This window comes from Urocitellus parryii, chromosome 11 (genome assembly GCF_045843805.1).
Source record: "Urocitellus parryii isolate mUroPar1 chromosome 11, mUroPar1.hap1, whole genome shotgun sequence".
In the NCBI taxonomy this organism is placed as follows: domain Eukaryota; kingdom Metazoa; phylum Chordata; class Mammalia; order Rodentia; family Sciuridae; genus Urocitellus; species Urocitellus parryii.
Window position 1 is genome coordinate 110,986,509 of NC_135541.1, and position 25,982 is coordinate 111,012,490.

The 25,982-nt window shown below is 37.9% G+C and overlaps 1 protein-coding gene across 4 annotated transcripts in view; it reads right to left on the bottom strand.

Annotated features, from left to right (window-relative positions):
* The window catches only part of Wars2 (tryptophanyl tRNA synthetase 2, mitochondrial), a 75,309-nt gene that overhangs the window by 19,613 nt on the left and 29,714 nt on the right, over window positions 1-25,982 (bottom strand). For 2 of the 4 annotated variants that reach the window (XM_026413709.2, XM_077791087.1), the window contains exon 2: window positions 12,901-13,158. The exons of 1 other annotated variant lie outside the window; for it this stretch is intronic. In XM_026413709.2, the coding sequence (XP_026269494.1) occupies window positions 12,901-13,158 (258 nt within the window). Of the gene's footprint in view, window positions 1-12,900; window positions 13,159-16,269; window positions 16,330-25,982 lie in introns of all 4 variants that reach the window. One more of the 4 variants, XM_026413708.2, reaches the window with a different exon arrangement.

Consider the following 25,982-nt stretch of genomic DNA (forward strand, 5'->3'; position numbering starts at 1 on the left):
GGTGAGGATGTTGAGTAAATCCCACACACTGTTGTGGGATGTAAACTGGTCTACCGACTTCAGAAAACGGATATACCCTAGAGCTCAACATTCACTTGTCTTCTGACCCCCAAATTTATTTCTAGGTATATATTCAGCATAAATGTCTTCATATATTTTCCCAAAATAAATGTGCAGGCACACTGTAACAATCCCAAATTTGAAACAATCTAAATTTTCCACGTGTAGTTGAGTAGACACATAGATCGCAGCATACAAAGAATAGGCAATAGCAAGGAGGATTAATGAACAATTAAATGGAACAACATGAATGAGTGGAAGAAAGAAGCCAGGTACATACCAACAAAATGAGTGCATATTGAAAAAGAAAATTTATACAACATTCACAAATAGGTTGCCTTGGGAGCCAAGGTAGTAAGTAATTTGAAAGAGAAATGAAGAACATGCTAGCACTTACATGTGTGCATTCAGTTTGTGAAAACAGATTTATGATTTTGTGCTAGTAGGCATGTTTGTTGTAGCTAATATAAAGTTTATATAAAAAAACTGAAAAAAACTTGAGTCAGGTAGTAAAAAACTCAATAGATGTGATAAATACTAGATTGCATACAACTGAAGAGAGAATTAGAAGAAACAAACAAACAAAAAAACAATCACTCCATCGAGAAACAGATGGCCCCCAAATCAAAGCCGACTCTACATCCTTTCAATGTGGTTAGAGGAGAAAATGGGTTCCCAACTTTGAAGAAAAAGAAGGAGGCCAGAGCTGCCATCATACTGTGCACACCGAGGTTTCAGTCCTGTTTCTTTACTTCTATTCCTCATTACACTCACTCCCTTTGCAATTTCATCTCCTTTCCATTGCTTTAAGTGTGGTTCATGTGACTGATGATTTCAAACTTACACCCCAGCCACACTGCTCTGATGAGCTCCAGATTCAGGTACCCGACCACCTGTTCAGCATCGCCGTGTGGACATCTAATGGACATCCCGAGCTCAACTTCACTGAAACTGACCTCCTGATCCCCCATCCCAGACCTGTCCTGTTCCTGGATGGAAACTCTACCCTGGAAGTTGCTTAGGTAGAAACCTTGTGCCATCCTTCACTCCTGTTTTCTCACACCCTGTAGCTAACCCACCTACAAATCTTGTTGCCTCTATCTTCAAAATATATTCAGGACTTCACCACTTCTGCCCCTGTGGCCCAGGGCACCAACTCTCTCCTCTGGCTCACCATAATAACGTCCTCAGTGGTCTCTGCTTCTACCCCAGGTCCCCTAGAGCCTATTAGTAACAGAGCAGCCAAAGGGAGCCTTTCAAAACATAGATCAGATCACTTCTTGGCACAAAACCCTTAGATTCTCATTTCCTCAGAGTAAAAGGCAAAGTCCCGTAATGAACTGTGAGACCAGGCAAGGTCATTTCCCCTGCTCAACACTGTTACTCTATGTCACTCGGCAGGCTCCTCCAGCAAGCTGGTCTCAGGTTCCTGGAATACACTGATACACCCTCACCCTAGGGGCTTTGCCATGGCTCTTTCCTCTGCAATAATTCTCAACCTCCTGATACTCACCTGACATCTGCTCAAATATTATTTTATCAAGAGGGCTTATCCCCTCCACCCCGCTCCCAATTCTCCTTCATCTTTTCCCATATCATTTGTCACTGTTTAATACACTTTGTGTTTGGCTTATTTAATATGGTTACTATTTATTTTACGTTTTCCCAACAGAATGTAAGTACTATGATGGCAGAGATTTTGGTCTGATTTAGTCACTGATATAACATGAGTACTGAGTACCTAGGATATAGTGAGTGCTTATTAAATATCCATGAAATGAATGTATGAATAAAGTTAAAAATTTAATAATAAGAAATGCCTGTTAAAATGTGGTATAATAAATGTGGCATAATGGCACACTGTTCACGAATATAAGAAATAAGCTAGATTTACTTGAATAAACATAGAATATAAAAACCCAGTTTCATGAAAAAAAAAAGAAAACTGCAAAAAGGTCGTACAGCATTACACCCCTCATGTAAAAATTTTAAACCACAAAACAAGTTATATATATTTTGATGGAATTATAAGAACAAAATATGAGCGTGTGAAATATGAACTAGATTGATATACCATGAATCTAAGGTTTTGATTGCCTGGAGTTAGAGAAAAGTGATGCAGGGGATGGAGGTAAAGAGGCTGGGCCAGGAGAAGGATTAAAGAGACTTTTAGCTTCATCTGTATATATATATATATATATTTTTTTTTTTTCAATATAAGAAGTCAAAGTAAATCCAGATATTAAGAATCTTCATTCAGCATTCCCAAATGCTTGGCATATCATTATCTGTATTTCATTATATTTAAAAAAATAAAAAATATTTAATTAACAAGAAGAGTACAAGGAAACATGATTCCAAAAGATATAGCTGTAGGTATCAATCACACCTAGCTAAGCAATTACTTGGTTCAGTAATTCCTGAATCAAATCTCTAAGATACTCTCTGTCCCTTAAGGTTTTACTATTTCCCATATAAATGTTATCTTTCCAGGAATCAGGTCCTGTAAGTTTGAGATAGGACACTTGGAAGACTGTTCAGACTCACAAATTCCCATTTATTTCTTCCTCTTGGAAACTAGCAATTTCATGCTGAGTTATTTTTATTAGACTCTTATCATCCCCATGACAAATCCCCTTAACAAGAACCTTGTTTGGGAATCTGATTTTAATTAAAATAAATCTGTATCAATGATAAACTCTCTTTCCAACTGCTCTGCCTCCTGTCAGTACTTGTATTTGCCAATGAATATTGGTCTCTACACACTTGGCGTTGCCTATTTCTTTATCTAACACTTCCAAAGCTAAACGAGTTGCTTCTCTCAGCCAGTTCCTGACTTAAAGTCATTTCCATCTAAATTCTGTTGCTTAATATGTATTCACGTATATGTGTGTATGCATTTTTTCTTTACCTGTAGCATTGTATTTATCAGCTTTTGCTAGGCTATGTCAATAAATAAAACAGAGTGCTTATTAACGTTATTATTAGAAAATTATTATTATTAGAAAATGTTTATATTAGAAAAGAAGAATGGTTGCAAATTAATAAGGTCCACTAGAAAGTTAGTAAAGAACAAGGAAGTAATTTCAAAGACAATAGATAGAGTAATGAAACAGGCAACAAAGATACAGTAGCCAGCCTCACAAAATCATTTGTTCTCTAAAAAGATTCAGAGTAGCCTCTAGCTAAACTCATCAGAAACAAAGAACAATGGATATTTCAAGAAAAACAACCCAGAAGCTGTGGGTAAAAAAAGTGGTAAAATTTTAGCTTTCCAATGCAAATGAGAATTTTTGAAAACAAGTATCCATCACTATGTGCTACACAGTTTCCCAACACTTGCAGACTTCCCTGATGATATAGCTGGTGATATTAACTACATGTTTGTGTTTTTTTTAATCTTATAAACAAAATGTGTTTTGTTTTATATAAGTCAGTCTTAAAATACATTTTGGAGATAATAAAGAATAGCTTCATGCCATTAAGCCAAGAAAGAATTACTTTAAAAAACACTTCAGAAGCACAGAATCACAAAGGAAAAGACTGAATTATGTACATTAACATGAAAACTTCTGTACAATAGACAGCATTTAAAAAGACAAACCATGGTCTAAAAAAAAAGACAATATATAACAAAGGATTAATATTCAGGATATGTAAAGAACTCCTACAAAACATTAAGAAAATATAAACAAGCTGGGGATGTAGCTCTGTGGTAGAGTGCTTGCCAAGCATGCATGACACCCTGGGCTCAATCCTCAAATCACACACACACACACACACACACACACACACACGCACATACACACACACAATTGCAAAATGACTAAAAGATATGAAAAATTTACAGAAGAAATTAAAAGGGTTGATAAACGTGCCTAACCTTACTAGTTTTCAGGGAAATTCATATTGAAACAATAAGATAGCATATTCCATCGATAATAATGGCAAAAGTAAAATGTCTAATAATACAAATACTGCTGAGGAATTAGACCAACAAGAACTCTCCTGTTAGTGGGAATGTCAATTAGAATCCAATTTGGAGAGCAGTCTGGCAAAGCCAGTGAAGTTGACCACATATACATCATATATCCTCATGATTCCACTCTTAGGCATCTATACTTAGAGAAAGTCTTTCAGATGTACACACAAGTTGTTTCCAAGTATGCCCAAGTCTTTCAGATGTACACACAAGTTGTTTCCAAGTATGCCCTGTAGTATTGTTTATAGTAATTAAAAGCTGAAAAAAAATCTATATACCCTTGGCCAGGAAACTGGGTAAATAAATTGTGACAGAGCCCGACTAATGGAATACTATTCAACAGTCAAAATAGACTAATCTCAGACATGTAACATTGAACAAAATAATTATGCATGCAAGAAGATATGTAGCATAATATCATTTACATAAAGTTTTAAAAATGCAAAATAAATCATATAAATTAGGGCCATATCATATTAAATAAAAATATAAACACATGTGGGAATGATAAATATCGAAATCAATAGAGTGGTTACCTCTGGGGGAGGCAGAGAGTGAAATGGGATTAGAGTGAGCTAAACAAAAAGTTTCTATTATATTTGCAAAGTTTTATTTCTAAGAAACAAAACTACATGAAGCAAGTATGCTAAAAGGCTAGAATTTCAATCATCTTTACACTTTTCTGAATGGCTGAAATAGTTCTTAAAAGCTTACCCCAGAAGAAAATCCTTTAACAAGAAACTCTCCTGAAACTCTTTTATTATTAAGGATAAAAGGAGCATTGCCATTATTTTGACCTCCACCTTCTAATCCCAATTTACCTTTGTACAAATCCTTTGCAAAATCAGGGAGCCCCTGGGGAGCAGTATACGGAGGGCCAAGCATGATGCACCATTTTACTTAAATCCCTATTAGAGACGTTCTAAGGAGGGTTAAGGAAAGCTGAGGAACCGGCCCAGTGTATCACAACTGAGAACAGGTGACAGTGACATACCAGCTAAATGGGTCCAGTTCCAAAGCCTGTACTCTTTCCACCACGGATCTGATGGCAAGAAAGGAACTCTTCTGGAAGGTATCATCAACTCGAACCTGTTTCTGTGTGTGGGACGGACGCAACATGCACACTGCACCTTGCTCATCAAGGCACACAGGGGTGCAGATCTGGGCCAGGGAGAGGTACTGGTGGAGACTCTGAAGAGAGGGAAACGTGTTAAGAGTTTGCTGATCATTTTCCTAACTTCCCCTTATTTATACCACAGGCCACTTGGATCCTTGCCTCCAGGAGGAACTGGGGAGGTAATGCCACCTTTACAAACAGACCCCCCCAAGCCTGTCCCTCCATGCTGCTGGTTGTTTGTCCCCTTTCTACCAGGAGCCGAACATACACCTACTGATGGTTTTTATCAACTCAGGATTCAACAAACCTAACCATGTACTCAAATGCGCTTCCAAAACCACCAGGATAGACGGAGGACAACACAGACCGTCCACTTTGGGGCCTTGTTTCTATACCTCTAAAAGAAGGGCCAGTGGGGTCGGGTGTAACTTTCGTTTGTATACAGCGAGGCAAGATGCCTGTAGTCAGTTCCTTTGGCCTTCATTCAGAAACTGCTATCCCTACAGTTCCCTTTTATTTATTTATTATTATTATTGATTTGAGTTTCCTGGGAAACAAAACACAACTAATCAGAGAACAAGGCCACATTCCAAAGCTGCAGATTCCATTTTCCTCCCTTGACTTTTCTGGGGACGGCTTTGGACCTTTTGTAACATGATGTCCGATGGCCTCAGCTGGCTCTTTTTCCTGGCCTCGGCAGGAAGCCAGGGCCCAAAGCTATGTCTTTTTCCACTTCCTACCTTCCATCTGCAGGGTGATGAGATTGCAGGGAGCGTGTGGATACCTGTGCCTCAGAGACATCTGGGGGGCTCAGACTGGATCTGCACTGAGGCCGGTTCTGCCTGACCCCTGACTCTGGCATTGAGATGGAAATCTCTGCCAGGCATTCTCTGTCTCTCCCCACTGTGTGTGTATACACATGTGTGTTTGCACTTGCACATGTGCATGCGTACACACACACACACACACACACACACACACACACACACCTTTTAAAAGAGAGGGTCTGTAAAATTCTTCACATATGGCAAACATATTGTAGGGGAAGAACCATGACTACAGGCCAGTGGGAGAGAAAGAAAAAGAAAATAATGAGAAGAATCTTCAATAAGTCTAAATTGTTCCAGTCAGGCTGCTGAGAAAGAATGCAAAGGATTGGAGATGAAAATTATTGGTAAAATCAGCATTATAGCATAGCTAAATTCTTTCCCTATTTCACATCATTACTAGGACTCTTTCTGATGTACAACAATAGCACATGAGGAAACCGTTTTTATGCTTTAGTAGTAAATATTTGTAAAAATATATGTAAACGTAAAAATACAAAAATGTAATAAATGTAAAAATACACTGAACACAGTGGATACATTTGAGAAAAGCACATCACATAACATAAAAGAATATTTTTTCTCTGATTCGTAATTTCAAAAATTCTTAATTTAACTTACCAATAATTGTGCCTGTGTAGGTGCAGGTGGAATTAATTGTAACTGGCATTGGCGCCCACTATTTTAAGTATAAATGCTTTCTAAATTCTTATCCTCTCTATCACATATTTCAGGATCAATGAAATGCTTAAATGTAGTTGAAAACTCTCAATATAAAGGAACTAACAAAAACCATTTTCTTTCTTTCTTCTTTTTTTGGGGGGTGGGTGCTGGGGATCAAACTCAGGGCCTTATGCTTGCAAGGCAAGCACTCTACCAACTAAGCTATATCCCCAGCCCCCCAAAACCATTTTCTAAATGTAGACAAATGATCATTTAATTATCTGCTTATAAATTAAGAATTGATTGATCCAACAAACTCTCTCCAAATGAAAACAGAAAAAAGTTCTTCAACGTCTGCTTTAAAGAGATAACTTGTGAAACTGAACTGAATCATCCGAACACAAAACATACTGACAATATAAAGTCCACAGAGGGATTTGACAATATAAAGTCCACATAGGGATGGGGTTGTGGCTCCGGGGTACAGCACTCGCCCAGCATGTGTGAGACCCTGGGTTCGATTCTCAACAAACAAATAGATAAATAGAGTCCATTAACAACTAAGAAAATATTTAAAAAAAATAAAGTCTCCATAACTTGGTGGGTGTAGTGAAAGAAATGCTGGCCTGTTGATCCCTGGGGCTCACTGTAGAAGGCCTTTCTAACTAAATTGAGATTAGATTTTTACTTAGGGCAGGAGAGAAGCATTGATATATTTTTAGTAAAAGTATGAACGTGGCTGCCACACGGAGAATGGACTGCCATTCTGTGAGAGCAAGGCAGGGGTGAAAGGGGAATTCAGTTGTCCAGGCAAGAGGGAAGGAGGGCCCCCTGGAGTTCTGCTTCGGCTCCCCATGGTCCCTCAGCCAGCAGACCCTGAGGCAAAGGCCTGGAAAGGGGTGACCAGCAGGGGGCAGAATAAGATTCCTGCCCCAGGAGCACACCCTCTAAAAGCTGTCCCTTGGTGAGAAAACAGAGTCCTGGCTTTGCCATCTAAAGCTGTCAAGAAGTTACATACCTTGAACATTTACAAAATAGGAGATGCCTCTAAGATGGTTTTAAGTACATTTTAAAATCCTTTTAATCTCCTCAGACTCCAATTTAATCATTTGTAAAAGAAAGATAACAGTCACTTTTGTGGATATTCTGATCATTAAGAGAAAAGTAATGGGCTGGGGATGTGGCTCAAGCAGTAGCGCATTTGCCTGGCATGCGTGTGGCCCGGGTTCGATCCTCAACACCACATACAAACAAAGATGTTGTGTCCACCAAAAACTAAAAAAAAATAAATATTAAAAAATTTCTCTCTCAAAAAAAAAAAAAAAAGAAAAAGAAAAGTCATGCATATGAAAGGGCTGGGTAAACCTTACTCTTAAAAATATTAGTTTTCTAATAAACATGACTTCCCTTTTTAATGAATCTTAAAATGCTGATGCCGATTATTATTATTTTTTCTGTCCCCATCCATTGAACACTTCATGGATTGATTATCTCACACCTGCTTGAATGGTTACTAGTGAAAGGGGACTCTTGCATGATGTTAGTGGTACTGGAAATTAGAATAGCCATTATGGAAAGTGGTATGGAGGTTCCCCAATAACTTAAAAATAGAATTGCATATAAACCCACCAGTGATATATATCCAAAGGATAGGAAACCAATATGTGAAAGAGCTACCTGCATTCCCATGGTTAACATAGCATTATTTGCAATACCCAAGATACGGAAATCAGCCTAAGTGTCAACCAACAGACGAAGGATAATGAAAATGTGGCATATACATACCATAAAACACTATTCAGAACTAAAAAAGAAGGAAAGAAAATCCTTTCATTCGTAACAACATGGATGTACCTGGAGGATATTATGTTCAATGAAATAAGCCAAGCACAGAAAGATAAATACCATAGAGACCACATGTAGAATCTAAAAGAGTTAAACTCATAGAAGCAGAGACTAGAATGGTGATTATCAGGGGAGAGTGAGGCAAAATGGGAATGTTCATTAAAGGACACAGGATATAAAATCACAGGAGGAATACAGTTTAATAGACCTACTGTATAATATGGTGGCTATATAACAATGTAGAGTATGCTTGAATATTGCAAAAATATTGCCTCACCACATGAAAGTATGTGAGGCAATACATATGCTAATTGGCTTGATTTAGCCATTCTGCAACCTATACATATACCAAAACATCACACATTGTATACATAAATATATACAATCTTTGTCAATTAAAATAAATGGGAAAACAAAGACATAGTTAATTATTGATTTTTGGATCACAACCATAAATCACAGCCTATGATGATTCTTTCACATGCTATAGCACTGCACACAGGGGGCCCTGTGTTTAGAAATAATTGTTCTGGAGACTAGCTTATTCAATTATACTTCTTCTAGAAATGGTTCTAAGAAGCAAAAGCTAATACACGCCTTCACAGTCTGAAGATAAAACATGAGGAGGATGTTTCCATCACTATCTATGAACGACTGAAGCTTTATGGTCTTTCTAAAGGAACCAATACATAATACTTCTCTCGAGGAGCTCTGTGGGCACCAGGCAAGCACACATTCTATTTAAACTAAGGAACAGAAGGACGAGCAACTCCATGGGACAGCAGTTTATAGTCACCAAACATCTGATTACACAGATTAGTGCAAAGGGACAGCAACACAACATTAAGGTTTATTTTTAAGTTTATAAGAATTAACTTTATAGCAAGTAAAAGAAAACTTGATCAATCTATCAAAGGTATAAAAAAAGTAAAACCATAAAAATTGAAGTTTAAAATTTTTTAAATGCAGAAGGACTTACTTTATAGGAAATAAAATAAAACATGATCAACAAATCAAAGAGCACATATACACATAAAGATTTCAATCTATAATAAAATATGATGTGTGGATTTTGGTAGATCATCCATCAAAGAAGCTAACTCCAAAAACATTTTGGGGAGAATCAGAGTAATCTGGGTATTAGGTAATAATATAGAATTAATAACTTTGCTAGGTGTGATGATAGCATTATGATTATATACAAAAACTTACTCAACTTGCCGGGCAAGGTGGTGCACGCCTGTAATCCCAGCTGCCTGGGAGGCTGAGACAGGAGGATCATGAGTTCAAAGCCAGCCTCAGTAAAAAGTGAGGTGCTAAACAACTCAGTGAGACCTTGTCTCTAAATAAAATATAAAAAATAGAGTTGGGGATGTGACTCAGTGGTCAAGTGCCCCTTAGTTCAGTCCCTGGTACCACCCACCCCACACACAAAAAATTAATTAACTTATAGAGAGGCATACTGAATTATTAAGGAAGAAAAATGCTATAATGTGTAGTATCTGCATTAAAATGCTTCAACAGCAACAAGAAAATAACTTGATGAGATAAGCCACATCGTGTTAAGTGATGAGAATCACAATACACTATTCTTAAAAAGTTCTCTTCCATTAATATTTAAAAAGAGGAATGCGAGTCTGATAAAATATCTGGTGTATCTACACAATAAGGTTGGTTGCCTTATCCAAAAAAGAAGAGAATGGCTAAGTCTGCATGTTTTGTGGTCAGAAAGACACCTGAGGAGATCTTTCACATTTGCTTTGATAGAAAAGTTGTGAAAGGTAGGCAAAACAAATACTCCCTTTAAGTTTTACTGGCAAACTATCAAAATCCACCCCAACAGAGCTGAAGTCGGAGATGGCAGAGAGGGAACTGTGACGGCTCGGGGCTGCACTGAGGCTACCAGGAGGCAGGCACATGCCTGTCAACACTGGTCACCTCCACTATTTGACCTACCTACACCCACAGCCTTCTTGGAACCAATGATCTCCTTAGTCACCTTTCAAGAGATGGAGAAATTTTTTATCCTTCATTTATGAGAGAGCCCTTACAAAGTCTCTCATATTGAGGTTTTACTCTATCATAATTGCTATTTTAAATGACAAAGTACAGTGGAATTATTGAAAATTTTAAGGGGCTGGGGATGTGGCTCAAGCGGTAGTGCGCTCGCCTGCCATGCGTGCGGCCCGGGTTCGATCCTCAGCATTACATACAAACAAAGATGTTGTGTCCGCCGAATACTAAAAAATAAATATTAAAAAAATTCTCTCTCTCTCTCTCCTCTCTCACTCTCTTTAAAAAAAAAAAAAGAAAATTTTAAGTGTTTATGAAGGTCACTGCCAAAAATCCTTTACAAAGGAGACAACATTTATAATATGTTAATAGAGAAAGATTACCATATGGTAATTATTCCTGGAGGAATAAGTTCAAAGTGTAGTCTTTGGATATGGCTATAAATAAGCCTTTAATTTTAAAGATTACTTACAAAAGCAATCCTGTAAGTGGTTATTTTGTGGAGAGTAGACATATTCACCTAAGAAATATAGGTGTAGGTACTTGTTGCCGGGACTAAAATTTTTAGAAATAACATCAAATAAGGATCAAAAGAGCGCTTATATCAAAAACAGCTTAGATGGAGTGAAGATGAATGTGCTTTGCAAAATGCATTAGGTGACTCAAGAAGTGGCTCTGATGATGACCAGCTTTCCAATGTCAGAAATAGATGCAAAGAGTTTGAAGAAACATTATTTCATGAAATATGAGAGTTTCATATTTTCAGAGAGAAGGTGAGAGTGCTTCTGAGATACGATGAACAAGAGTGAGAGAAGCGGGGACAACTGGTTGGAATAAGGTAAAACCTGTAGACTAGGGATGGCACATAATCCAGGTTTCCAAGTATTTGAAGAACAGGTGTGTGAAGAGAGAGTTATTTATTGTCTATACTTAGACAGCAGAAATTAAATGAATGATGCAAATTATAGAGAGGCAGATGTTTGCTCAATGTGAGCTAGAACCTTATAGCAATTAGAGCTGTCCAACATTGAATTTGAAAATCATGTGTAAGTAAAGGCTTAGTGATGAATTATAAGGAAGTTGGAGTAAATTGCCATTTAGCAATTCCACTCTATTATTTTATCAAATATCTACATATTGGCAACAAGCTTAAGTTGATAAACTCATTTATTTTATTTTTTAAAATATTTTTTTAGTTGTAGATGAACAGAATTCCTTTACCTTTTTAATGGGAGAGGCACTGGGTTTGATCCTTGTTTATTTTTTGAAGACACTTTTCAGTGTGTGTGTACATGCATGTGCGTGTGCGTGTGCGTGTGTGTGTGTGTGTGTATTTGTGTTTTGAGGTGTTGAGGATTGCTAGGCAAGTGCTCTACCGTTGAACTATACCCCCAGCCTTACTGCATATGTAATGGGTTGATCTATGTGAATCATTACATTAAGTTCTGTGGACAATAAAACATATTAAAATAATGATAGAAGATTATAATCAAGGGAGGTCATTCCTTGGCTGAGGTTTTGCTGCAGGTTAAAGCAGATATGTAATGAGGGCATGGATCAGTTAGAATTTTTATCTTCTTTGTTAAAGCATTTCATAATTGTCCTCTCTCTGGGCCAGGCTCTCTGCATGTCCAAGAATAAACTGATTCATCCATAGTAAAGATATGAGTCAAATATTTTGGCTTTGCTCTGAAGCCTTTCTTGGCTTGGACACAAGACACTGGGACTTTGTCTTCCAATTTCCCAGCTTGTTCTATCAAATCTTCTCAAAAGCTATTAGACAAAGAATGAACAATGGGGATTATCCAATAGGCCTTCCAAATGCAATACCCAAGAAAGCAACATTGGAATTACATAAAACCACTGGTCACTAAATTCTGTCCTTGATCATAAAGAGATTAGTCAATAGCACAAAATCGTTGGTTCAATGATTCTTGCAATAGAGCAAAGGAAAAAAACATTCCAGGATTAAAACTATTAGAGATACAACTTTTTTTGCTAGATGAAGAACTATAAATTTGCCAAGCCCAGTGGAAGATAAGTTAAAAAACACTATTGAAATATAAGGATACTTGGGTTGGGATTGTGTCTCAGCAGTAGAGTGCTCACCTAGCCCATGCAAGGCCCTGAATTCAATCCTCAGCCCCACATAAACATAAATAAAATAAAGGTACTGTGTCCAATTACAACTAAAAACTAAATTAAAAAAAAGAAATATATGGATACATAATGATAGGTATATAGACAAAACATTAAACAAAAACAATTGCATTTGATGAAGCTGCCCTTGAACAATTAAAAAAAAATGAACGGGAGCTGTATGAATCATTCAAATTTTTCCTTAAATAATCTGAAAGTAAATATTGTTCTCGATTCTAATCCGAGATGCTGACCTGAGATTGTTGAAAAAGGATGCTTTTCTCTGGATTTATACCACAAGCAAGAAGAGCTGCAGTCATGTCCAGGATGCTCTGCCGAAGAATGGTGGGGTCTTGAGGGATGGTGATGGAGTGGAGGTCTACGATGCTGTATAGCACTGTGTCATATTCATCCTGTAACCTCACCCAGCTCTCAATGGCTCCTAGGTAATTTCCCAAGTGGAGGATTCCTGTAGGCTGAATACCAGAAAATATCCGCTCCATACTGTCTTTCTAAAACAAAGGAAAATAGACATATTTGCTTTTGAGGCAGGATCCCAAATCCTATGCTCATGTTACAATGACTACGATGGCTAATCCTATTTTTGCCAACCGTAATCTGACAGTCATTTGCATCAAGCATTTATCCTGTACTTACACTGTGCAAAATCACCACACTAGGTGCTATTAAAGACCATCACATTTAATTTTTTTTTTTACACTTAAAACCTTTTAAACATAATGATACATAAAAAGAGGTCTGCAACCCCAAGAAAATATGATCTAACTGGAGATACAGGATGTTTATGAAAAGATAAGTAAAGGTACAATGGGGCAACATAATCATGACTAGGTAGGAAAGTAGAAGAGTGAGGTATAGGCAGCAGTTCCCAAGAAGAAAAGACGACTGTGGTTCTGGTGGTCAGTGAGAAAGTCCTCAGACATAGAGTCATATTTCACTAGAGAGTAAGAAGCTCAAAGGTTTTTCATGTGATTTCACTTATTTTGTAGTTAAAGAAATGAAGGCCACAGCTTTAGTGCTAAAGGCTACTGCTATTTATTAAAGTGTGTGTGTTTTTTTAAAATAATTACTGATAGTATAATTTACTGTGTAGATTCTTGGATTAGAAATTAGGAAACACTTTTTATTTCTCATATTATGTTTTAAAGAACTTTTTAAAAACTTTTTTGTGCTTCAGTTTCTTTTTTTTTTAGTTATACATGGACACAATATCTTTATTTTGTTTGTTTATTTTAATGTGGTGCTGAGGATTGAACCCAATGCCTTACATGTGCGAGGCAAGCGCTCTGCCATTGAGCCACAACCCCAGCCCTCAGTTTCTTTTAATTTTGATAAAATTACATTTTTATTTTTCAAAAGAAGTTTTTAATTCTGCATAATTTCCTAAATTATAAAAACATTTTTTTTGTCATGATCATGTTTTCTCTTTGGATTGTACTTTCTAATAACAAAATTTTAATAGGAAAATGAAAAAATGCAATACAGGGTTAAATAAAATGCCGTTTCCCCCCAGAATTACTTAATATTCTATGGTGAAAAAATTCACAATGAGTATGTATCAATAAATGTGCTGTAATTAAAAGGCTCTGGAAATATAAAAATACATCATTATCATTTTAACCACCATTACAACAAAAAATAATAATAGTGACCATAGTTTACAGGGCAACTACTATGTTGCTGACACTTTATCTCAGTGCCTTATAAACATTGATATAGTTAATCCTTATGCTATTGATATGGTAGGCATATTATTGTATCCAGGGCAGATGAGAAAACCGAGGCTTACAGATTTTAATAGGTCTCCCTTGATGACAGAGCTATAAGTGATGGAATTGGGATTTCAGTGCAAGTATCACTCACTGACTTCAAAGCCCAGGCATGCTCTCTCCACAAACTACCATATTTTGCTTAGCCAGCGTCTATGAAGGCTTTATCATATATGGTATGCTTATTTGCCACTTTTCCATAGGCTTGACAATTTGCAAAATAAAGTTATAGGAACAAAAAAAGTCTATTTCTCTTTGTGTACAGTGCAAGTTTCTCTAGTGTTCACGTGTAGAGACCCAGCTGCTGAATCAAAAAGGTGTACACTCACACCTGCAACTACCTACCATGTGGTGAACTACTCCTTTGCATTTCTACCACCAGCTCTTCTTGTTCCACCTCCCCTCATAACCTGGTGTTGCCAGCCTTTGGTGTTTTACTAACATGTAGATTCTACGACACGAAGTAGAATCTAATTATGATTTAATTTCACCTCTTTGTTTGTTAAAGAAGTTGAGACTTTTATGATTATTGGCTATTTTTACTTCTTTAGTCAAGAGTCTATTTTAATTGTTTTGTCTATTTTTCTCAGAATGGATTATCTTTTATTTATTTAAATATTGGAATATAGGGGCCAGGGATATAGCTCAAATGGTAGAGTGCTTACCTTGCATGCACAAGGCCCTGGGTTCAATCCCTAGCACCCCCCCCAAAAAAAATTGGTATATATTCTATATAACTAATACTTTCTCAATTATACATAAAAATATATTCTTTTACTGTGTGCCTATTTGTCTTTTTACATATCTTTTGACTATGAGAGGTTTCTAACTTTATCAGCCAAATACATAAATTTTGACTACAGATTTCTTTTTTATCATAGAAGAAAACATTCAATACCCTAAAGTCATGGAGATGTGTGCATGTATACATACATATATATATCAAGCATGTGTGTTTGTGTGTGTGTGCGTGAGTGTGTGTGCACTTAAAGTTCTATCTTTCACATTTATGCTGGTATCCATCTGGAGTTTTTGCATATAGCCTGGGATAGGCATCCGATTTCTTTCTTTTTTTTTTTTTACCTTTATTTTATTTGTTTATTTATTTATTTTTTATGTGATACCTGGGAATGGAACTCAGTGCCTTGAGCATGCTAGGCAAGTGCTCTACCACTGAGCCACAACCCCGCCCCCATCATTTCTACTTTCTTTCTTTTAATGTGTGTGTGTAGGGGGTGGGGGGATGGTCCCTGTACATGGATATCTGATGGTTCTAGCACCTTGAATTGAAAAGACTGCTTCTTCACATTACTCTGGAATACCACAGCTGTCATAAAGGATTCACCACATGGAGAATCTGTTAAGGATCTGGTCTTTCATTTCTGTCCCATTAGTCTATTTGTATGTGTGCCAGTAGGACACTGCTTTTTAAATAAGTCTTGGGATCTGGTAGATCAGGTCTTTCTATTTTTCAAGAACATTTCACTTGATCTTGCTCCTTTATACTTAATACATTTTAGAATCATCTTGTCAAGTCCTGAGAGAGAAAAAACAATCTGTTGATATTTTTGACTGGGATTACATGGAGTCTTATAACATGGCTTTGGGTAGAACCACCTCCCTAACCCAATCCAGGAAACTGTATAGCAGATGAAGATTTATCTTTATACCCAACACTGAAATCTAATCTGCTTTAAATACGTGGATGTTAAAAGACGACTCAAAATCTCCCCAACCCTTTCCCCCAGAATTTCAACTCCTACAAATATCAGTTTATTTCCCTTTCTACTCCTAGGATGACAGCTCTAAAACAGAATGCCACATTACAGTTACCTTAGGTCCAGAATTGTACTTGATCCAAGCCCTCAGGAGGAGATCAAAAGATCTGCAGCTCTGAGGATACGAAAAATATCACTGACATAACTGAGAACAAATGTCATCTGACCACTCAAAATCACAAACAAACACACTCACACTAGGCCTTCAAATAACTAACTCTTTAAATCACAATTTACAAACAGTTTCTAGTTGAGAATTGAGGGAGGGAGGGAGGGAGGGGGGAGGGAAGGAGAGAGAAACACATGTACTCATAGTACATCTTAGTGAAGCCTCCTCCAGTACCTAGGGACCTTAACCAGCTCTGGGTTCCTGATATGGGAATAAGCAAAAGAGTTTTCAGTGCAGTAAAAAATGATTAATGAGCTTTAAGGCTGATGGATGAAGAGAGAAAGCAAAGCAGAAAAATAAACTCTGAACTTAATAAATGGAAGGGAAAAAAAAATACCATCCAGAAATACTTGACCTAGGAAAAAGAGGAACTGTTTATGGTAATGTAAAGGGTTATGAAGACCAGGAATATTAAGCTGAAAAAAAAAAAGAATCTGAATATTTCCCCATAAATTCCTCCATGGTCAAACTAAGAAATTATTCCCCAGGAGAAATGGAGAAAACAAATTCTTGAGAAAACTAGAAAAGAAAAGCACTAGAGGAGAGACTGTGGGAAAAAAGAATTTTGACCAGTGGGAATGGGCTAGACATGATCTAATCCATCTTTTCCATTCTCTAGTTTCTGAGATTCTATACATCGGGGCAGAGGGAATGATATGATCAAGAAATAAGAACAACAAGAAATGTTTTGTTCAATTTTCAAGGAGCTATTAAAAAAAATACAGCCTCTAAATGGGAACTGGATTCCTGGTCTTAAAAATATACACAGAGCATCCTGCTCTTCCACCGTGAGTTTATGTTCCCCTCTGTTCCCCTGCAAGAGTCAGCGGGCAGCCTGCCGGCATGGCAGGGGAGATACGCCTGGTACCATGAGATCACAGCGTTGGAATGTAGAGTTTGGGAGGTGGGAGGATGGGGGTTCTGTGTTCAAAAGCACTGGAGCTGGAGAAGAATGAAAATGAATGCACAGCTTCCCCGTGGACCGGGGCAAACCGCAAAGAAAACAGCTTCAAGACGAGCCTACAGGAGCTCACTCACCCATGGGGCAGGCAGGAGCACCAGCCTACAATTCCACCAGGCTGGGCAGAGGAGCAAAAGTGAGCATTTTTACAAATCAGGTCTTCAGTTTTATTCAAGGCACAGTTCCTTAACAAATGCCATTTGCAACCAATGCATCCATTGGCTTGTTTTTCAGCACTACCATTGGCACTTGATATATTCCAGAACAGAGAATGGATTTTCAAATCAGAGGTAGAACAGATTTACCAATTTCACAAACACAAAAAAATTTATAATTTTCTTTTTGAGAGAGAGAGAGAATTTTTAATATTTATTTTTTTAGTGTTTGGTGGAAACAACATCTTTATTTTATTTTTATGTGGTGCTGAGGATCAAACCCAGCACCCGGCGCATGACAGGCAAGTGCGCTACTGCTTGAGCCACATCCCCAGCCCTATAATTTTCTTAATTTCAGTGACTACTCAAAATTAATTGAAAAGTTCTAAGCTATTAAGTATGGCAAAGGACAATGCTTGTGATTCACTTGAGAGTTTCTGCCTTTAATCCCAAATAGAAAACATTAAAAGTAGGCTGTAAAACACTCAACTTCAGTATGGTTGTGGAAAACAAAAATTTCAACCAAAGGTTTCAAGACTCCTTAAAAAGTCCTGCTATGCGAGGCAAGGTGGCCCATGCCTGTAATCCCAGCAGTTTGGGAGGCTGAGAGAGAAGGATCTCGAATTCAAAGCCAGCCTTAGCAAAAGTGAGGTGCTAAACAGCTTGTGAGATCCTGTCTCTAAATAAAATACAAAATAGGGCTGGGGATGTGGTTCAGTAGGCAGGTGCCCATGAATTCAATTCCTGGTACCCCCCCCCAAAAAAAAGTCCTACTATTACACAGCTGTAACATCAATTGTTCAATCATTCTATTTTTTTTAATTGTTGCATTATTACTACACATAGTAGTGGGACTCGTTGTGACATATTCATATATGCACATAACATAGTTTGCTAAATTTCATTCCCCAGTACCTTTTCTTTACCCTTCCTCCTTCCAGATTTCCTTTCTTTACTCTAAGAGTGTTGCTTCTATTTTTCATGAGGTCCCTTTTTCTTTCTTTTTTTTTTCTTTTTTTACTTTCAATCCTGTAGTACCCCAAAACAAAACAAAGGAATGACTAACTTATTAACTGTGAGTTTATTAAGGACATCTATGATAAGCACTTAATATATATTGTTAGTCTAGTAAATGAATTTAAAAGCAAAAACTTTCACATTTTTTTAAAGTTTTCTACAGGCTTCAGTCACTTCCAAATTTTGAGAGCTTTCCCAACATGTACTGGGCTATCCTTTGATCAGCTGATAAAATACTTTCACAGATGTGTTTTTCTTCTTGTGATGAATTTAGCTATCAGAAGTAGTCCCTGGCCCTTTCATAGACCTCATTTTGTTTAAGGCAGGTAGGAATCATTGGCATCACTGTCCGTGGAAGGACACTACAAGGCTAACTTAACTACCTAGGGTCACAGGCAGGTGAGTCAGATCTGGATTGAAACTGTGGCCACTGGGTTCTGTGTTGCTTCTGTCACACAGAGTTGCATCCACTTTAAAACTTCTTGACTTTAAGATTGGCCTGACTTAAAAACAGCCATTGAAGAAATGATATTTTTAACAAATATTCCCAAGAAAACTGGATAGCTACACTTAGAAGAATAAAATTAGATCCTTCATCTCTTGCCCTACACAAAAATCAACTTGAAATGGATCAAAGACCTAGGAAAGTAGATGAGAAACACTGCAACTGCTAGAAGAAAACAGAGTTAATGCCCCAGCATAACAGCCCAGGCACTGACTGTCTTAACAACTTCTAAAGCTGAAGAAATAAAACCAGGAATCAACAAATGGGATGCCCTCAAATTAAAAAGCTTCTGTAGAGCAAAGGAAACAAGACTGTGAAGAGAGATCCTACTGAATGGGAGAAAATCTTTGCCACCTGCTCTTCATACGGGGATTAATATTCAGAATATATTAAAAAACTTGAAAAATTTAATAAAACAAATAACACAATAACGGGCAGATGAACTAAATATACACTTCTCAAAAAGAGAAATACAATGGCCCACAAATATATAAAAAAAATGTTCAACATCCTCAGCAACCAGGGAAATGCAAATCAGAACTACACTGATATCCACCTCACACAGGTTAGGATGGCAGCTATCGAGAATACAATAAGAGCTGGCAGAGATGCAATGAAAAGGTACATTGACACCTTATTGGCAGGACTGCAAATTAGGAAAGGACTTTGGAAAACAGTATGGAGAGTCCTCGAAAGACTCCATATGACCACACGACCCAGCTATCCCACTCCTCAAAGAACTAGAATCAGCTTACAATAGTGATAATATGCATACAGATGTTTATAGCAGTGCAATTCACAAGAGCCACATTTGTGGAATCGGCTTTTGCCCATCAACAGACAATGGGTAAAGAAAATGTGGCATATATACATGATAGAGTTCTACTCAGTCATAAAGAAGGGTGAAATGATGTCATTTACTGGTAAAAGGATGAAACTACAGAACAGCATGCTAAGTGAAATAAGTCAGAAAGTCAAGGGTCGAAGAATGTCTTCTCTCATATGTAGAAGCTAGAGAGAAATAAGGAATAAAAATGAGGATCTCAGGAAAATAGAAGAGCAGTCCTGGAAGGAGATCTAGGTGGAAGGAGGAGGGATGAGAAGGGGAAATTGAAGAATGAGACTGATCAGATTATGTCATGTACATGTATGAAAATAGCACAAAGTGTTCCACTTTTATGTATAATTATAATGAACCAATAAAAAACTAAACTTAAGACCAACAGAATAGAGGAAGGAGATCAGGGGGAGGGCAGAAAGGGGAAGCACTGGGGATTAAAATTGTATGCATTTGCAATATGTCAAAATGAACACCACTATTATATATAACTATAATGCACTAATAAAAGCATCAAGAAATGACTGGCCTGGTTTTTTAGACACCCCAACTCTCACCAGTCCCTGACCCCAACACACTTCTCAGAAGAAGGTACTCTGAAGAGGTGTTAATCACAAGGCCAAGAGCACACCACTGGTGACACAGCAGGGGCACCAGAATCCACAACTCAGCACTGCCAACCTGCGGACAATGTTCTTCCCAGCCTCAATCCTTTGAATATGCAAGCCCTCCAAATTTCAAGTTGCAAATTGATCCCCTTTGTAGTAGTAAGAAGAGGTGGGCCTTTGTTGAAGTGATTAGGAGTAATGCCCTTACAAAAGAGGCTTCTGAGAAAGTGCACTCTGTTTTGCCCTTCCATTCCTTCTGCCATGTGATAATAGTGTTCCTCTCCTCTAGAGGATGCAGCAATAAAAGAACATGTTGGAAACAGAGCAGCTCTCACTAGACACCAGTGCTGGTGCCTTGACCTGGGACTTCCAGCCTCCATAACTGTAAGAAATAAATTTCTGGTCTTTATAAGCCATCCAGGGCTGGGGGACCTGGCTCAGTGGTAGAGCAGTTGCCTAGCACGCACAAGGCCCCAGGTTTGACCCCAATACCACAAAAACAAACAAACAAAAAACCTTATAAACTACCTTTATAAATGGTCTGTGGTTTGTTACAGTAGCACACATGGACTAAGACAGCAGGCTGGTACATTTACAATGTTCTTTTCTTCTGTAGCTATTTCTTTTGGGCTTAAACATTTCTTTGGGTTATTTTCTTCAGATCTCTCGATCTCTTTTTTCCCCCCTCCCTTTGGCAAACAGCCTCTTAGTGAGCACCTCCTTATCTGACAGAAATGATAAAATTCAAAGTCCTGATAGTTTGACTCCCATCATCATCTCAGGGCAGCTAAGCCACATTTAAATATTGAATAAACTATAAGTCCCTTTAGTTTTCATTAGAAAGGTGAGTAAAAACTAAGTTAACATATATCATCTAAACAAGGCATTAACACTACTTGACATATAATGTGAAATATTTTTAATTCCTAATAATACTGCTTGCTACATCAAACCAGCAAGGATCATGTTCTTGCCGGGTACATTCTAATGATCATGGCATAATTTATTTTTCTATTAAATGCACAGTAAATACAGTCAAGAGATCAAGAAATACTAAAACTTAAGTATAAAAAAATGTGCTGAAATGCTTAAGATTAGTTTTTCCTCATAAGAAAATTCTAACCTAGGTTCTTAAAGTGTTCAGACTGGGATGCAATTTTATTATCATTACCTATTTTTGTGGCCATCTGAAGACATATCCTGCCAATCATAACCACATTCACACATCCACATCAATATCTGCCCAAGGTCCCTCTTCAGCTCATTATGTGAGAATACTTACCAACTTGCCAGGAGCTGAGAGATCTGGACACCCACACCAAAGTCCTCAGACTATTACTGAAATGTGTGAGAATTAGAATATCATTTTTAAAATTTTTAAAAAAGTTGTGTACCCCTTTTTGAATTAAATATTCTTAACAGATGTTCCCAAAGAAGAGCTCGGTAGGTGATTGGAAAATGGTCGACCCAGTGAGGGGGGTCCAGGAGGCCTTCCCTGCTCTGTGTTCATCCCAGCCAACCCGAGAGTGGTCTTGTCAGAGCATAGTCTGAAACTACTTGATTCAAGATGTCTCAGAAGCTTTAATATTCTATTGAAAATTAAAATTGTCTTCCTCAGGGTGGTGAGAAATAGACAGGAAAAGAAAGTCCTTTATTACAATAAATCCCACTTCTATGTATATTTATAAAATATCACTAGGATATTTTAATGAAAAACATGTAAATAGAAAGAAGGGAGGGTCAGAAGAGAAGAATGGGTTAAGGGGGCTGGGGCTGGGAGAAGGAAGGGCAAATTATGTAATGTGCACATATGAATATGTCACAATGTACTCATTATATAAATACAACACACTAATAAAAATTTTAAAAAAAGAGTCTGGGATAAAAGTGTAAACACCACATATACCGACTTAGAGTAACTTTTTCTTTTATTTCTACCCCTCGGAGAAGGCTTAAATGGGAGGAGGTAGTTGATGTCCTTCAATCTCACTAAATGGGGAGCTCACCCGATTCCTTGACTTTCTTGTGCAGCTCATTCCTCTCTGCAGTCACACTGTCCCATCACCCTAGAATGTCCACCCACTTTTCTGCTTGAAGAACTCTCCTTGGTCTTCAACCCCCAACAATCTAAATAATTGTAATCCTCTTAAACACTCGGCTTTCCCCATCAATCTCTCCTACCTGGACCCACTCCTTTTCCTCCTCTTCCTTTCCTCCCTCCCCCTCCCTCCAGGCAGAACAGATTCCTCCTTCATCCATTTTTTCATTATTGCATATGTCACATTGGTAACCTGGTAAATATTTTCTTATTTGCTTAGTAAATATTTTCCCACTTAGAATATGAGCTCCTCTAGGGCAGGGGCTGTCTTTTTCATCTTTATATCTCCAGGAAACAGCACAGTGCCAGGTATATGGTAGGCACCTAATAAATGTTAACTGAATGCCTGACAAACCTTTTCCTAGAACTTTGGCTCCCAACGTAAAGAGAAAAATGAACTACAAACAAAATGAACCGAATGTTCCCATTACAGGCAGTTGCTAAACAAGTTTTGTTCTAAGAGTCTGTTTTAAAATTGGTTTTATGCAACTTAGAAACTCAGTTCTTTAGATGGAGGTTAAGCTCCCGGGAGGCAGCCCATCAAAGCCTCTTTGAGCTACAATATTCCTGAAGAATGGTTATAACAGCATGATTTTGGCTGTACCTAAACATTCATAAAATTGTTTCTGTGGGAAAATGAAATCCAAGTGCCACATTGGGACACTAGACACTTATCCAGGGTTGGCTCCAATTCTGAAGTTGAAGGGACTTAAGGGGAGCGGTTTTGCATGAAGAGGAGGTTGCTTTTGCATATATATTGCTTTTAATTAGGTTGGATGATTACTTGAAGGTGGGGCAATATGAGGCCTCCACCAGCATTCACAGTGTTTTCCAACACTGTTATTTTGAGTTTGAACTATCTGAGGTGGCTGCTCTGGCCACCATTGGTGGCAAAGAGCAGAAGGAAGGTGGCCCAGGGAACACACTTTGAGAATCTGTGCTCAATCCTTTCATCTGCTCACAAACTTGGGAGCTGATTAGAAATGCAAATTCTTGGATCTCCTCCTTGACCTACAAAATCAGGAATTCTAACAGTGGGCTTAACCCAGAAGAAGAAATAGGAGAAGTTATGCAATCTGTGCTTTAACAACTCTTCCAGGTGATTCTGATGCACGCTAAATTTGAGAGAGGCTTTTGGGCTTCAATAATCTATTCTTAAAATTAACTTCAGCAGCATAACATGAGGTACCAATGAAAACACTATGAATGAAAAGGAGAAGATATCTTCTAACCTCATAGCTCTCAATCTTGGCTGCAGACTAATCATCTGGGAGCTTTCTAAAATAATCAATGCCTAAGTCCCCTTGCTATCACCACCACCCCCCTGCAAGAGATGCCGATTTAGTCAGTCTGGGATTTGGCATGAACATCAGGAGTTTTAAGAGCTCCCCAGGTGATTCTAATGTGAGGTCAAGATTGGGAATCCAGAGTTCTAAGCCAATTACTACATAATTATTCTCAAAAGCTGCCAACCTGCTAGGAAATATGGAAACACACAAATGAAAAGACTGTAAAAAAATCTGAAGAGTATGTTCACTTGTTTATAAGCTACATTTCAAGGCAATAAAATCTCTGAGACGATCATCTATTAATGTATGGTCAGAGGTCCCTTGGGTTTCAGGCAGTTCAACTATCACATGTGGCAGCCATGGAGGTCAGCAGAGTGTGAAGGTGTGGTTCCAGCCTTACCATGGTGAAAGAAGACACCTGACAGGCAGTAAGCACACCCTCTCAGATGGTCAGGTAGAGTTACTTGGCAATGTCCAGTTCCATAAAGCCTTATGGCTCAGGGATTCAGAAAGCATATATAGCTTGGACTTCACCAACAAAACGATCTCACTAGGATATTTTAACAACACAATTGCAACATAAGACAAAATTATCTCTGCCTGGAGCTCTTCTCTGCCCATTACCCTTTCTGACAAACACTCCTTTTGATAACCTCTCTTACCTGAGTCTGGATTCAACACTCAAGCACACTGTAGGGGGTCTCATGGTGAGCTCAGATGGTTGACCAAAACCTGGTCTAAGAACAGGTAGGCTTATTGCAAATTGGTGCAGCCAATATGGAAAGCAGTATGGAGATTTCTTGGAAAATTGGGAATGGAACCACCATTTGACCTAGCTGTCCCTATCCTCGGTCTATACCCAAAGGATTTAAAAACAGCATACTACAGGGACACAGCCACATCAATGTTTATAGCAGCACAATTCACAATAGCTAAACTGTGGAGCCAACCTAGATGCCCTTCAATAGGTGAATGGATAAAAAAAAATGTGGCATATATACACAATGGACTATTACTCAGCAATAAAAGAGAATAAAATCATGGCATTTGCAGGAAATGGATGGAGTTAGAGAAGAGAATGCTAAGTGAAGTTAGCCAATCCCAAAAAACCAACTGCCAAATGTTTTCTTTGATATAAGGAGGCTGATTCATAGTGGGATAGGGAATGGGACCATGGGAGGAATAGACAACTCTAGATGGGGCAGAGGGGTGGGAGGGGAAGGGAGGAGGCATGGGGTAATTAATGATGGTGGAATGTGATGATCATTACTATCCAAAGTACATGTATGAAGACACGAAATGGTGTAAATATACTATGAATACAACCAGAGATATAAAAAAGTGTGCTCTATATATGTAATAAGAATTGTAATGCATTCTGCTGTCATATATAAATTTTAAAAATTACATAAAAAAGAATAGGTAGGCTTAGCACGTGAAGCTGAGGTGCCAAAATTCTTCCACACAACATATGAAATAATAATTCCATATTCTTTCAAGTGTTCTGAATCTGTGGGAGAGAGGCAAAGGAACCCATAGTACAGAGCAAACCGTTCTAAAATTATTTTCAAGGCATAAAGATAATTCACACACAAAAAAGGTATCTCTTTGGCCATCCCAACTTCTACCAGGTGAAACAAGTCTCACTTCCCAGGGAGTCACGGCTCCCTCCCTTATCACCCAACGTGGAGGTTAATAGAATTCTGTAGGATTGTTCCAACCACATTCAGTCCAGACCCTCATGTCAGCTGAGATTGTTAATCCAATTTTGGAGTAAGTTAGAAGAATGACAAAGAGTAAAATATGATAATAACTAGTCTGGTTATGGTTAGAAAGCAGCATCTAGTGCCAGATTGCCTGAATGCAAGTCCTTGCTCCATTACTTACGTAGTCTTGAGCATCTAAAAGATGGGGTAATAATAGTAGCTACCCTCATAGTGAGTGGGGTAAGAGGACGCTAAGTATAAAATGCTCAGTGCCTGGCAGGTACTTCATAACTTCATAAGTTATCTAACCATTTATTGAGGTCAAATGTTAAGTGTTTTATTTTGATTGAACCATTCAGCATATGGAAATCTGTCCTATAGAAATACACAAGAATGTAAGGACACCTGATAATTCCTATGTG